A 16572-nucleotide genomic window follows, 5' to 3' on the forward strand; every position below is an offset into this window, starting at 1 on the left:
CAGGGAAAAGACAGGAATGTGCTGTATTTAAAAGAATAAGGAGCATTCCTGCCTTTTCCCCTGCGTTGGTGCAGTTTCGGCAGCCTAGCGCCAAAGCAGGCACCCTTGCACCATGGTGCAAGGGTGACTGCGTTGCATGCAGGATTGTTTTTGTGCAGGAAGAGGAAGGCGCATCTTTTTGGCGCATTCCCAGGTTTACCAGTTCTGGTAAATCTGGGAATGCGTAAAAAAACATGGGAGTTGCGTAGGAACACCTAGGCAGTGCTCATGGACTGCCTCCCTTGGGCAGAGTAAGGCAACGCATCGATTTGCACTGCGTTGCTTTACTCGATATTTATGAAGCCACTCAGGCCACACAAAGTGGCCTTGCGTGGCTTCATAAATCTCATTTGTCAGTTGGTTCGCACAGGTACCACGTTGCGTGGTGCAAGCGCGACACAACTGGGGTCATAAATATGGCCCATACTTTCCAGCATAACATTTATTTTGTCCTAGAAAGGTGCCCTTTTATCAGTGCAAACAGCACTTAACCACTTTGTGCTGCTTTGCACCACTTTGCATCAAGGGGGTGGAACTTGTGTGGTTCGGCACAAGCACCCATAGCTTTTGGTGCATAGCACACTCTAAGACAGACACACCTTTGCATAAAAAAGGCCTCCTTGATGCAAGGGCTAGAAGAGAGAAATGATTTATTTTCTCCAAACATTCCACACGTTGCATGCATACTGCACTCTACACTACACATACAATATGTGGAATGTTTAAGAACTTGTCAAGGCATAGGTTTTTATACTGGAAGATATGCTTCAAATGCTAGGCAACATGCACACACATCTGCACCATGGTGCAAAGGTTGGGTGTGGTACTAAGCACCCTATTTGTTCATTATTGCTGGAAATGAGAGCAGCAGCAAGCCATTTTTAGGCTACGCTTACTAGACAGTGCACGCTCTGTATGCCGTGAGTTTTACTGTGGGTTTATCAAGAACACATAGGAGTTCGACCAGTGCTTACCATTGGATGTATTTCAGACACTCACTTGCCTGGTTCTTCTTTGTATCCCAGCTGTCACTCTTGTGTTTGACCCTCCCATGGAACATACCCTATTTACCATCTCTTTGGATTGGCTGCCTTCTATGCTTCCACTGTTTGTCTTTCAAACAGTAAATTTTTGGTTAAGCACTCCATGTGTTTTCCAGATGTCTCTCATGTACTTCCCTCTCCTGCACTCTGTGCTGCTCACCATCGCCCATGTGCTTCTCACCACCTTCTCCAAGTTGCTCTCTTGACTTTTGCATCTCCTCCCCACTCCTGCCCTCTGTGTTGCCTTCTCCACCTATACCCTCCTCTCTCGCCCATTGCTTCTCCTCCTCACACCGCCCTCTATATTGTGTCCTTACCCCCAACCTTCCATATTGTTTTGTCCAAACCTGCACCCTCCTTCTGTTGCTTCACCTCCCATACCCACACTGTGTTTTGCTTCTGCCCCCCATGCCCTCGGGGTTGCCCACAGAAGAAATAATGACCTATGTACATACAAAAGAGCTTTACACATAAAATAAGCAAAGCCTTTTGGTGTGGAAGAGGCATGTGTATTTAAGAGTCATAAAGACCAACAATAACCCAAAAACATATATTCAGATAGTCACAAAGCAAGCAACTGCAGGTTGCAGGTGAATATTCCTCTTGGATAGTGCTTGAAATTGAAATATAGAAGTGAAGGTACTCACCATCAGGATACCTGCTTTCTACTGAGAATAACAGGTACTATACCTTTCAGACTAAAGTGCAGATACTCAGTACATGACAGAACCTGTCCATTTAAAGCACTTCTCCTTGAAAGGGAAGTATGTATGAAGGCAGCATGTTGGATACCAATAGGTGAGGTTAGAGAAGGATATAAAGCATACGTACTCCAGCGCCTCCCGCCGCTGCTTTGGGGTGCCAACATGAGTTCTGATCAAAGGTCTTTAGGACACTGAAGCTTTTCTCAGGAGAATTAAACATCCTCCATTTCTATTACCTTCATTCTCCCTTCTTTGTTTGTGCCCTTCCTTTGTGGCTTACCTCTCTTGCTCCAATCCTTCTATCCACCGTCTTGTGTGCATTTTCCCTGCTATGTGGTTCTGTCCTTTTTCACTTCGATTGTCTTTGCTACCCTTTAGCACGTTCCTTTCATCCCTTTCTCGATTAATATGATCCAATTAGTCCCTTCCTTCTTTCCTACTTTCTTCTCTCCTTCCTCTCCTTTATTTCATCCTTCTCTCCCTTATTCGTACATTCCATTGTTCTTTCCTTACCTCAATCCATATTTATGCAATTTAACAGGTGGATAGTACATTTGATGAAGGTTCTTAAAGTGAACAATGAGCAGAATACAATTGGGCGTGAGCATGCCATTATGTGTGCAGCAGTAGACCGAGTCTGCTGGCTCTAAGGGCAAGTCAAGTATTCCACTCCATTTCTCGAGCGGCAGGTCCAGTTGCTGGTATGTCATTTAGTGCTGAAACATGTCATTCAGTAATAAGACTCCTATGCATGGTTTATTGTTTTTAACCCGGCCTTGCCAAGCATGCCTAGTCCTCTTGTCTCCTGTGTGACGGATATGGCCGGATGGAATATCAGGGGAAGCACTGGAGCATATAGAGGTTCCTTGTTTTGCTCGCACCCCGAGTGCCTGCCAGGCCTTCGCGGTGCAGTGAATGGTGTTGATTTCCACGCATATGTGGCAGGATGGCTTTGAGTGGAATGGCGTAGGCATCATCATGCTCAACTGCGAGATCCTGTGTGGTTTCGTGTGCAAGATATAAGTAATGTGCAAAGTGGGCTTATGCGCATAGATAATATAGGTTCAAGTCTGGTGCAATAAAGCCTCCCTGATATATGGGAGTGTGAGCGTGTCCCAACAGATCCTGGGTTGTCTTCCCGCCCATGCCAATGTTACCATGTGTGCCTGGAGTGTTTTGAAAAATGCTGCGGCAGGACTATGGGAATATTAATAAATCCGTAGAGAAATTTGGGTAGCACTATCAGTTTTCATGACCGCTATCCAGTCTGCTAAGGAAGGAGGTAGCCTGGACCACCTACGCACTTGATCCTCTAGCTGTGAGACGGCCCTGCCATAGTTATATCTAATCACCAAATCTAGCTCCTATGAATCCAGATTCCCAAATATTTCACAGGGTCAGTGCTCCTCACCAAGGGGAAATTCAGTAGGTATGATTGTGTACTCGGAGGCAGAGGAAAAATGTCTGACTTAGACCAATTAATGCTCAGGCCCGAGCATTACTTAAATCAAATGCACTCCCCAATTATGGGTGCTAGATTTGTGGTAGGGTCCCTGACGTACAACACCATGTCATCCCTATACAAGGAGATACTAAGGAGCTGCAGCCTGAACTGCAATGGGAAAGCTGCATGGTGCTAACAAATCGCACATGCTAGTGGTGCAGGAGTGATTGCAAATAATATTGGTAATAAAGGGCATCTCTGCGGCGCGGCCCATATAGATGTGTATCACCTCAGACATGTTTCCATTCATAGCCACTCGAGCTACCGGGTTAGTATATAGAAGGCGAATACACCACAGGAAGGTAAGGGGATCCATATACACTTCAGAATTGTGAACATATATTCCCATTCAATAAAATCGAAGACTTTAGCAGCGTCCAAGAGGACCGCCGCCACTTTCAAAGAGCAGTTTAGGTGGCGCAACAAGGCGAAGAGGATGCGCAGATTATGTGTAGTTGAGTGAGCTGGTATGAAGCACGACCGGCCCATCAATACTAGGGAGAAGCAATTGCAGCCTAGACGCTAGTATCTTAGCTAGAACTTTGCATCAATATTGATTAGAGACAACGGCCTATAAGACTCGCAGTACTCTGGTGCTTCATCTGGTTTTAACAGTGCAATAATTAATGCTTCCCTTAGGGAGGGACTGGGAGGTAAAGTCTGTTTAGTGCATGCCTCTTCATATAGTGCGTGGAGGTATGGTGCCAGAATGTCAGCGAACTCTTAATAAAATTAGCCCGACAACTCATCAAGGCCTGGAGCTTTACAGTTGGACAGTGAGTGTATTTCGGCTTTGATCTCATTAATCGTATTAGGCTGAACCAAATACTCTCAGTGTCCAAGGGATAGCCACGCCAGGGTCACGTCCTCTAGGTATTACGCTGTCTTTTCCGCAGTGGCAAAGTTTTGGGTATTATATAGACTTGTGTAAAAGTCTGTAAAGCTGGTCAGTATAGCTGGTGTGGCGTAATGTTCTGTACCCTTAGGGGTAGTGATTTTCACAATGTGAGTGTGTGCCCAGGGCGCCTTCTGCGTGGTAGCCAAACTGCATCCTGGTCGTCCTCCTCTCCATAGGTTCTCACCACATGTCGCTTCTGCAAGTGGCTCAGGGATCCTACATCATTAAAATCTGTGATTTGTTTCTAAATAGCAGCAAGCGTGTCAGGGCGGGGGTTGTTTCATAATCATGTTCTAGAGTGTGTAGCATATGTTCTATAGTTTGCAACTGTGTGCCTATTGCTTTCACTACTTCTGCCTGTGTGCCTATAGAGAGCTCCCGGGAAACAGCGTTTACAACGTTGCTGTTACCACGCAGGTAGGTTACAACGCGGTCATTACAACAACAGTGTTGTTACCATGCGTGGCATTACATCGCAAGTCGTTTCTACGACTTCCGCTAGGTGGCGTGCAACACCAGGGAATGTGTTGGATTATAAGTCCAACACATTCCCTGCTGTTGCGCTAACTGGAGTAGGAATAGTAATTTATACTATGTCTAAGTCCAGCACGCCATCTAGAGCGCGATGTAAAGCCACGCGGGGTAACAACGCGGTCGTTGTAACGACCGCGTTGTAACCTACCGCGTGGTATTTGCTCGCGTAGTAACGTCATACATTTAGAGCTCCCTGATGGTGACATTTAATACTTCTCGACGTATTCATCCAGTCCACAGGACCAACATTCTTGTCAAAGTATTCAATAATAGCTGAACTCAGTCCCTCTGTAAACAACAGGTCCAGGAGACCTGTCGTTTGGAATCTTCACTTGGATTGTATGAGGGCGTGAGTGGGAAGGGCTAGCACGAGTTGCACCAGCGCATGGTCGGACAGAATTCTGGGCAGGTACATCACATCAGTTGCCCAAGCACAGACATCCCGGGTCACCAATCAATAATCTAGACAAGACCATGACCCATGCACAGAGAAGATGAACGTGCCCTCCTGCCAGGTGGGATTCCGCAGTCCCTTTAGGCCAATGGTCCCTACTCCTTCATACCATCACGTATTTTGGAGAAGTGTTTGCTATGCTGGTCCGTCGAGGCCGACTGGTCAAGAAAGGGGTCCAAATATGTGTTGAGGTCTCCTCCCCATATAATGGCGGTCACTTTGAGAGTGTGAATTAATGCAAAAGTCAGGGTCATCGATATTAGGCCAATATGTATTCACCACGGTCATTGGGGTGCTGCAGAGACTTCCCTGTGTTAGCACATACCGGCCCTGAACATCCACTGCGGAATGAGTGATTGTGAATGGTATCCCTCTTTTAACTAGAATCATGACACCTCTTGAACAGGAGGAGTAAGATGAGACTCTCTTATGTGCCATCCAAAGGGTTTCTATAGCAAGCTCAGTTTGTCCTGTTAAATGCATCTCCTGCAGGAACACAACCTGGATATTCGTCTGTCTAAGTATGAGAGTGCCTGCTGAGTTTTATGGGAGTTATTAAGCCCATGTACGTTCTAGGTCAGGAGAAAAAAATGTGTACCTCGGTCGGGCTGTCCTGGTGGCATAATAAAAATGACTGAGTTGCAGGTCATTACAAGCGATGCCAGATACACAGAATTAGGACAGTACTTAGCAGCACGATGATGGCAACATAAACAAACAACAGACCTCCCTTCCACCCACTCCAGCCTCCCAATCATGCCAAAAGCTGTCCTGCAACCTAAGAAAAAAAAATCATAAGTGAATGCATAAGAGGATACATCCAAGTAATAATTAGTTTACCACACAGTAAGAGCATATGGGGTGCTCCCTCATAGGGGCCTCCAGAGGCTCGTCTGGCTCCAGGTGGCTGAAGGTGGCTGGGAGAGGCAGCAGTGTGCGGGCTACTATTGTCATTCAGAAAGTTAAGGGCAGGGTGCACTGTGAAAAGTGAGGCACGCATCACCCCAACTTGTGGCCCACGCAGTATGATTAGAGATAGTTCAGTAGTGCAAGTTACCCATGGGGCTGTATAAAATCAGTTGCCATTGTCCTCTATATCAGCTTCAGACTGTTCACATCATCTCAGGGTTAAGCGACTTAAGAAACTCCATTGCCGCCTGGGGGTCGCAAATATTTTCTGAGTTTCACGATGGTTAAAGCATAAGTGTGCGGGATAGAGCATAGTGTAGGCTATTTCAGCCATTTGTAGTCTCTTCTTGACGGACAGAAATTATTTGCGGGCCGCTTGCATCACTGATGAGAAATCCACTAAGACAGCTATGTTATTGCCCTGATAGGTGAGATCTTTCTTCTCCCTCGCCAGTCGCAGTACAGCGTACCGGTCTCTATTGTCTAGTAGCTTTGCTCTAATCAGTCCTGGGGGTGACCTAAAGTGTGAGTGGGGGGGGGTCACGCCATGAGGGATCGATGAGCTCTCTCCACTACCAGCAGGTGCAACAGATTTTCAAAACTGTTGAGTGATGTTAGCATAGTCTGTACATATTGCTTCATTTTGCCTGTATTGGAGGAGTCAGGGATGCCAGTGATGCATCGGTGATTGCGGAGTGAGCGCACCTCTCAATTCTTTGCCTGTATGACTGCAAGTACCTTTTCCATATTTAATCATTTTGTACTCACTTATTTTAAGTCATCTTCGGAGTCAGAGATGGCCTGTTCCGCTGCAGTGATGCATGCCAGGTCCAGCTTTGTTGACATGTGGTCAAAGCGCAGATTAACAAGTCAATTTTTCCATCAATGGACTGCAAGCCCTGTTGCATGGCCAGCAGCGCAGTCTCGAGTGAGGCCGCGCCCTTGGGTGCCAACTCCTGCTCTTGGTCTGATAAAGTATCTTGTGGGGGCTTAGCAGCACACCTGGTTTCAAAGGTGAGGCCTGTTTGACTTCAGTCCGCCTTCCCCATTGCTAATTATAGTTGTGGCTAAGTGCTGTGCTGAACAGGGGCTCTTGGCCACCTCACTCGTGTGTGGGGCTGCAGCGTTACCAATAATCTGCAGACAAAGAATACAGCAGTGCAGGCAAGTGCAGGGGCCGAGGGGAGACTCTATACCAGTGTGTGTTGCAATGGCAAACACAGGGCCCAGCAGACCAGGTGCCCAAACCCAGGCCTTTAAATGTAGCAACCAAAAGACACACAATTGATGGACGGAATGCAGAACAAATCAAAACATTCACCCCAGTCAAGAGATCTGGGTTAAATCCATCATCCTTTTGCTCACCATGACACCCCAGTTTAGACCTGGCCATATGCAAATCAGTCTTGACCCTGTGCCTCATGGGAACAGTACAGCCCGAACTGCCAAGCCAGGTCCTCCCTGGACCAGAAACAAGTATCCTAGGACCGGTTTTGGAGTTTCACCCCTCTTCAGCCAGGATAGCTTGATTCCAGTGGCACAGTGAGCCCAGGGCCCACGTCTGGGCATACCTGGCGCACTTAGGGCGAGAAAGCAAAAGACACACAATTGATGAACGGAATGCAGAACAAATCAAAACATTCACCCCAGTCAAGAGATCTGGGTTAAATCCACCATTCTTTTGCTCACCATGCCACCCCAGTTTAGACCTGGCCATATGCAAATCAGTCTTGACCCTGTGCCTCATGGGAACAGTCCAGCCCGAACTGCCAAGCCAGGTCCACCCTGGACCGGAAACAATCATCCTAGGACTGGTTTCGGGGTTTCACCCCTCTTCAGCCAGGATAGCTTTATTCCAGTGGCACAGTGAGCAACATCAACAGGTTTTATTCCAGGGGCTAGCGCTGAACCACACAGTGCGCGATGTCCATCAGTCCCCCTTCACCAACTCTTCCCTAGCCAGGCCCACTCACCCACCTTTAATCAGGGCTGTGCGATCAAGTCCATATGTCTTGTGCGGCCCTCTCCACGTCCCTCGCCATCACCGCCTCGCCTCTATTAGGCCCGGCAGGCCCCAATGCAGGTAATGCTGCCCACAGCTCCGGGTGATGCTGGAGATCTTGCTGTGGGCTCGCACTTCCAGCCGGGGCTCACCAGGGCCCTACGACGCAGTGCGTCAGTCAATCAAGGTCCCCGCCTTCGTGGCTACGTGAACCACAGCAACACCATGGGCCCCCGACAGGCACCTATTTTGTCAGCAGGCCACAGCGACAGTCCACCAGCAGGGAAACGTTCACTGCAGCACGCAGGCACCCACTAGGCATGCTGCATTTTTCGGCCGCAGCTCTGCCTCCAGGGATCGGCACATGCAGAAGATCAGTCGCGGACTGCGATCCGCTCCATGCTCAGCCGCAGTAATCAATTTCGGGGCGATCTGGTCCCCACTGCACTCCACATGATGTGCAGGGCCCCAAACAACCAGGAGGTATTCATGCTAGACGGTAGGATTTTGAGCGGACTGTGGCTCCTGGCCGGCAGAGCTGCACTAAGACGGATCCATCTTGCTGTGTGCTCTCTAGCCCCCCACTGCCTTTTTCATTACCACCACCCATACCTTGCATCCTTTGTTCCTTCCTACTCCTTTTGTTTAGCAAACTTTATTAAATCCCTTAGTTTTCGTTCCATCAACAGCCAAAATAGTGGCCACCACTCTATTTGTAACATTTGGTGCTGCATTGATAGGGTGAGAACAGCGCTATTATAAATATAGAGGGAGTACGTGGCACCATTACATTAAGCACCAAAGCGACATCAAAATTAACTTCCCACATTAACAGGGAACATTTGGGCTATGGGCGAATAACTAATTGCAGTGCAATGATACAACGCCAGACCTTGATTTGGAGAATCCTCCAAGTAGGGATAGGTTATATCAATGTGTTCAATATATCATGCCTACACCATTCTTTTATCCTGAACATCCAATGGACATATTTTACACACTTATCCGTTTACAAAGCTCATCCACATGTACACCAGAACCACTTAGTGGGTTGGTCATAACGCTATGCCTAACACAGTACTTAGGGCCCGATTCACAGAACTAACTTAAGACAAAATCCTAAACTTACTACCATTTTGGTATTCACAGAAGGCACTTACTCATTTTGGTATTCACAGAAGGCACTTACTCATTTCGGTATTCACAGAAGTTAGGAGTCCTAACTTTAGGACTCCTAAATACCTTCTGTGAATACCGAAAGTCTTAAAATTAGGATTTTACTCAGTTTAGTAGTAGTATAGTTAGGACTCCTAACTTTAGGACTCCTAAATGCCTTTTGTGAATAACGAAAGTCTTAAAATTAGGATTTTTCTCAATTTAGTAGTCCTAAGTTTAGGACTCCTAACTTTAGGACTCCTAAATGCCTTCTGTGAATACCGAAAGTCTTAAAATTAGGATTTTTCTCAGTTTAGTAGTAGTATAGTTAGGACTCCTAACTTTAGGACTCCTAAATGCCTTCTGTAAATACCGAAAGTCTTAAAATTAGGATTTTTCTCAATTTAGTAGTCCTAAGTTTAGGACTCCTAACTTTAGGACTCCTAAATGCCTTCTGTGAATACCGAAAGCCTTAAAATTAGGATTTTTCTCAGTTTAGTAGTTGTAAAGTTAGGAGTCCTAACCTTAGGACTCCTAAACTGAGAAAAATCCTATTTTTAAGGCTTTCGGTATTCACAGAAGGTATTTAGGAGTCCTAAAGTTAGGAGTCCTAAATTTAGGACTACTAAATTGAGAAAAATCCTAATTTTAAGACTTTCGGTATTCACAGAAGGCATTTAGGAGTCCTAAAGTTAGGAGTCCTAACTATACTACTACTAAACTGAGAAAAATCCTAATTTTAAGACTTTCGGTATTCACAGAAGGCATTTAGGAGTCCTAAAGTTAGGACTCCTAACTTCTGTGAATACCGAAATGAGTAAGTGCCTTCTGTGAATACCAAAATGAGTAAGTGCCTTCTGTGAATACCAAAATGGTAGTAAGTTTAGGATTTTGTCTTAAGTTAGTTCTGTGAATCGGGCCCTTAATTTGTAAAACAATAAGTGCCAGGGTCTTCGTCAGGATGCCACTGCAGCTTGCACCACCCAGTGTCCCGGCCTGCGCTGCCAATGAGAGAACCATCACAAATACTGACCTTCACACTCCTACAAGTGTTACAATTCAGACTATTCCATGCCCCCAGACCTATAAGAACGGCTTGGGCAGCAAGTAAGATTTTAATGTATATTTTATTAATGAGTAACTGTGGCAGACTCCTATAAGTGCCTGTGTTGACAAACAAGTGCTGGTGCCGAGCACCGGAAACCACCGGCTCAAATTAAGCACTTTTTATTCCTTTTATGGGGGATACTAAACAAAACTATAATACTATCTCTTGGCTCTTTTTCCTTCTTTACTCTCTTTTGTCCTATCCTTTTTTTCCTTCTCTTTTTCGTATTACATTCTTGCCCAAAACATGGCATTAGCACTGTGAATAAAAGGATAGTGTTAATGAAATGAAATGAAAATGTATAATAAACGTGCACTACTACCCTAAGGTGTCTAGGCGCGCAAGCTTGCAAACTGGGTAGCACCAGGTTATGGGGCTGGCCAGAGTTTAGAGACTCCTAAAGATTGAAAAGCCAGATTTTTAGTTGTTTTTGGGTCTCTGGTTATTGAGGTGTAACCCTTGATGCTACAAAAAAGGAGGATTGTGAAATCAGGCTCTACTCCATTAGCAATGAGCGAAATACGTTCTCCTACCTGATCTTTTCACACAGGTTGGTCTTCGGGCACAAGCAGAATTTGCACTTGCCACACTCGGGGATGTAGAGAGGGATCACTTTGTCACCTGGAAAGGAAAATTTGGGTTTGTTGATTATATCAGGAATGAGTTTATGTTGTTTAGCATTTGAATGGTTCATGCTGCACCAAATGTGTGTGTCCCTCTGGATTCAAATCTTGTACCCTTCTTGCTCCGTGTCTCAGGAATTCACTACCTTCGTCTATATGCTCTTCTCTTCCTTTACACTTCTTTCATGTTTCTCTGAAAGTGCATATGCTCGGTGAGACAGTTATTAGTTCTGCTAAACACGGCTGAATAATTTTCTGTGCACCTTTGTCATGCACAGTGATTTTGTAATATTGCTGATTTTGTAAGGTTCTCGCTTTGTACCACGCTTAGGCATAAGACTTCTATGGCTTTGTTTTGTATGTACAATATTGTTCCATCTAGGTATTCAGAGCCTCTGGTCAGGCTGCTCACCTTTGACCAGTAAGTTGATCCCTATCCTGAGAAACCAGATCTTTGGTGCTGTAGAGGCTATCTGTTACGATCGTATGACCACAAAATAAAGGTTAGCCAATCTTATTAAAAATGATTGGGCAATTGAATCATTTATCCGATAGGTTGGACATAAAAATCGAGATGTAAAAATCAGTCTTTTTGCAAATTCTGTTGGGAAATGTCACATTTTGCCAACACTACTACATTTTGGGGAGGCACCCACAATAACACTAACTTGGGATGTATGTCGTTACAACGCACACTTTTACAACGCATGCACTTACAACGCATTTTTTACAACGCACAATCCATTACAACGCATGACTTTACAACGCATGACATTACAACGCATTTTTAAAAACTACCTTTACAACGCATTCCATTACAACGCATACTACCATTACAACGCATACCATTACAACGCATAATATTAAATTGCATTTATTAGATAGTATAGGGGTAAAAATTACTATTCTAACTCCAGGGGGTGCAACAGTAGGGTAAGTGTTGGATAGTATAGGGGTAAAAATTACTATTCTAACTCCAGGGGGTACAACAGTAGGGTAAGTGTTGGATAGTATAGGGGTAATAATTACTATTCTAACTCCAGGGGGTGCAACAGTAGGGTAAGTGTTGGATAGTATAGGGGTAAAAATGACTATTCTAACTCCAGGGGGTGCAACAGTAGGGTAAGTGTTGGATAGTATAGGGGTAAAAATTACTATTCTAACTCCAGGGGGTGCAACAGTAGGGAAAGTGTTGGATACTATAGGGGTAAAAATTACTATTCTAACTCCAGGGGGTGCAACAGTAGGGAAAGTGTTGGATAGTATAGGGGTAAAAATTACTATTCTAACTCCAGGGGGTGCAACAGTAGGGAAAGTGTTGGATAGTATAGGGGTACACATTACTATTCTAACTCCAGGGGGTGCAACAGTAGGGAAAGTGTTGGATAGTATAGGGGTAAAAATTACTATTCTAACTCCAGGGGGTGCAACAGTAGGGAAAGTGTTGGATAGTATAGGGGTAAAAATTACTATTCTAACTCCAGGGGGTGCAACAGTAGGGAAAGTGTTGGATAGTATAGGGGTTAAAATTACTATTCTAACTCCAGGGGGTGCAACAGTAGGGTAAGTGTTGGATAGTATAGGGGTTAAAATTACTATTCTAACTCCAGGGGGTGCAACAGTAGGGTAAGTGTTGGATAGTATAGGGGTAAAAATTACAATTCTAACTCCAGGGGGTGCAACAGTAGGGTAAGTGTTGGATAGTATAGGGGTTAAAATTACTATTCTAACTCCAGGGGGTGCAACAGTAGGGTAAGTGTTGGATAGTATAGGGGTTAAAATTACTATTCTAACTCCAGGGGGTGCAACAGTAGGGTAAGTGTTGGATAGTATAGGGGTAAAAATTACTATTCTAACTCCAGGGGGTGCAACAGTAGGGTAAGTGTTGGATAGTATAGGGGTAAAAATTACTATTCTAACTCCAGGGGGTGCAACAGTAGGGTAAGTGTTGGATAGTGTAGTGTAATATTATGCGTTGTAATGTTATGCGTTGTAATGGTAGTATGCGCTGTAATGGAATGCGTTGTAAAGGTAGTTTTTAAAAATGCGTTGTAATGTCATGCGTTGTAAAGTCATGCGTTGTAATGGATTGTGCGTTGTAAAAAATGCGTTGTAAGTGTAGTGCGTTGTAAAAGTTGTGTTGTAAAGGTTGTTCCCCCTAACTTGTGCTTTTTCTGTGAGAACAAAATCAAAACTGTTTCTCGCTTCATACTGTTATACCAGCCTATGTGGCTTACCACACAAGCTGGTTTGTTCCCATCCAGAGGGTACTGGACTATAGAAAGGCGCTCCATTATTTAAAATTTGCATACACCCTTCTCCTTTTATCTGAAATTTGTAAGTACGTGAAATACTCTTCAGAATACCTAACAAATTGAGGGAGAGCAGTATGCATTAATAGTATATGCAGGCTGTACTGTAGCAAGGGCTGCTATTATTAATGTGGAGATCGGTATTCAGTCAAAATATCAAGTTGGAAATGTCGACTTACACTAACATCAAGTTTTAAATATTGAGACAGAAATATCAACAGCAAGAATATCGTGGTAAAGAAAATCGACTTTAAGGTAAGAAATATCAATTTTATTTTAATTAAATTTTGTGTTTTTTAGTTCTGTAGTTGGTTGTGAGTTTATACGGGAATAGGGTGGGAAGTAAGTTAATTATAATAAATTAATGAATATATTTTTATATTAAAGTTTTTTTAATTGAGATTTTATATTGTTAAGTTTGTTTTTAGTTTTTTGGGGTAAATGGGTAAATTTTAGGTGCAGGTTGTGGGGTTTATAGGAGTTAAGGGTAGGAAGTAATCTATTTTTAATTAAGTAATAATTAGTTGTTAATTATTATTAATTAATTAATTGACAATTAAATATGGAAATTGTGTAATACATTTTAGTTGGGGGTTGTGGGGTTTTTAGGGGTAAAGGCTGGGAAGTAATTGTTTTTCATCAATTTATGATTAATGATAATTAATATTAATTAATTGTTAATTAATTAGTGTAATTGTCTAATTATTTTTTGTGTGTGTTTTTTTATTTATAGGGGTGAAGGGTGGGGTAGTTAATTAATTGTACTTTCTTTATAATTTGTTGGTAAATGTTATTAGTTATTTAATTGAAAAAGATTTTTTATTGTGTAATTCATTTATTTTTTATAGTTTAATTTTAGTTATGGGTTGTGGGGATTATAGGTGTAAAGGGTGGGAAGTTAATTACATTTTATGTGTTTTAACTTGTTTTTAAATTAATAATATTTCTTTACTTGATCATTAATTATGTTACTTATGCAAATTTTTGATGTGGGATGTGAGTTGAGTGATGTTATAGGGTAGGAAGTAAATAGACGGAATTTATATAATATTGTATGTTTTTGTTAATGAACAATTTCTAGATAAAAATCTGTATTTGTTTGAAAATATTTTTTTTCTTTTCTTTAATACAATATTTGTAGGTATTTTAGATATGTATTCAACATTATAATATGTTTTTATTCTTTTTATTTTTATTATTAAATATATTTCTTTATTTACTTTTAAAAAAAATATTTTTTATCTTGTTGATGATATTTTTGTTTGTTTTTAATTTTTAACTCACTGGAGTGAGAATAATAAATGTTCACGCTCTGCAATCCAACACGTTCCCTATTAATGCACTGGAGTAGGAATAGTAAAGCTTGTCCCTCCGCTATCAAACACTTTCCCTATTGATGCACTGACTGGATGGGGAATAGTACATTTTATCCCTCCGCTATCCATCACTTTCCCTACTGTTGCACTCACTGGAGTGGAAATAGTAAATTGTATCCCTCCGCTATCCAACACTTTCCCTACTGTTGCACTCATTGGAGTGGGAATAGTAATTTTTGCCCCTCCGCAATCCAACGCTTTCCCTATTGATGCACTGCCTGGAGTGGGAATAGTATTATATACTATATAATAGTATTATAGTAGTATAATATGTTTATATTTAAGATTTTTTAATTTATAATATACATATTAAAAAATTATATTTTGTACAACTATATTTATGACATCGATATTTCCCCCCCCGTTAATTTTGGACTTACCATTATAAATATAGGATGTAAATCTTTTTGACATCAATACTTTGCTCATGATATGTTTGTATGGGAATATTGTGGATGTCGATATTTTGTCAGTGTACCGTGGAGATCATCTTTCCTCTTCCCAATTAGTTGCTATTCTAATCAAGTGTTCTAATCAAGTGCATTAATTGTTAAGATTTTATTATACAGTAAAAATAAAATATTTCTATCAATTATTTTATTAATCTAGCGAGTGCATCAAAAGATTCAAATTAATTAGTACGACCATCATTACAAAGTGGAATGAGTATGAAATATAAAAAGTTATGATGTCTGCTCCTTATCATGCAATGAATACTGATTTGTAATTTTTATTATCAACATTTTTCGAATTGTCAATTTTGGACAGTTTTAATAATTTTGTGGTTTTAACCAAAATAATCATATCTGATGAATTGTCATCTATGAATTGCAGAATAAATGTAATGTGTCCATTCAGTAGACTTTTTTAAATTTGACTATAGCACAGTTTTACTCCAATGGACAGTCCAAAAGATTTCCAAGTCTATAATTCTATCATTCATATGTAAATGCGTTGTTAACGGAGTAAATGGAGGGCAGTAGTGGGGTTTGCCGGTATGCTATTACAGCTGTGATTTAGCTGGTAAGCTAGTCTTACTGCTGGGTTAACTCTGGTATGCAATAGAATCTTTATAGAGCTTGAGAAGTGGCAAAAGAATTAGCTTGTTTTGATTATCCAATTAATAACAAACTCACTGAGTCATATCTGTATGATACTTTATTTGCTAATTAACTACACTTGTTTCACCTTGTGGCCAGTTGGTCTGACCTTTCCAAAGGCCATTTAGACCAAATTAGATCAATTTACATAATATAACACCCTGAATGATTGTAAATTGCACAATAGTGTCTTATCTGAGTTAACTCTGAAATGTGCATCGCAAGCTGGAAATCATCTTTTGACATCCATGGATGCTTTCTAGGCAGCAAAACTATATTTGTACTTCAGACTATACAATATAATTCACTAACTCAAATCAACTTGTTGCAATAAATGTGTTTAGGATAATGACATCAATGTATTACTTTTGATGTAAACCCTTCCACATGGCACTGTCTGTGAGTTTGTTCAAATGTATCAATAAAGTAGAACACATTTTTCAGTATGTCATACTAATATGAAAATTTATTTGAGGCAGGATAGCAGTGATGTACACACAACCATTTACAATACACTGTTTTTTACTTTAACTGTACCCTTCCTTTGAGATAAGATTTTTGAGATGTTCATCATAATGTCATAGAACCTTAGAAATGCCTTTTGAAGAAGCAGATAATATTCTTGTACATTCATAAAACAGACAATGCACATACCAGGCTTAAATTCTGTTACTCCTGGTCCAACACTCTCCACAATTCCTGCTCCTTCGTGACCCAGAATCACTGGAAACATGCCTTCTTTGAAGTGGGTACTGACGGCATGGGCATCTGTGCGACACACCCCAGTGGCAACAATCTACAAGCGAGAAGA

The 16572-nt window shown here is 42.1% G+C and overlaps 1 protein-coding gene across 1 annotated transcript in view; it reads right to left on the minus strand.

Annotated features, from left to right (window-relative positions):
- Positions 1–16572, minus strand: part of LOC146862012 (all-trans-retinol dehydrogenase [NAD(+)] ADH4-like) — a 142095-nt gene that overhangs the window by 39651 nt on the left and 85872 nt on the right. Inside the window, exons 3-4 of the mRNA XM_085641170.1 lie at positions 16416–16557; positions 10884–10971 (exon numbers count right to left, since the gene is read on the minus strand). Coding sequence (XP_085497296.1) covers positions 10884–10971; positions 16416–16557 — 230 coding nt within the window. The remainder of the gene's footprint in view (positions 1–10883; positions 10972–16415; positions 16558–16572) is intronic.

Source organism: Triturus cristatus, chromosome 2_2 (genome assembly GCF_964204655.1).
Source record: "Triturus cristatus chromosome 2_2, aTriCri1.1, whole genome shotgun sequence".
Lineage (NCBI taxonomy): Eukaryota > Metazoa > Chordata > Amphibia > Caudata > Salamandridae > Triturus > Triturus cristatus.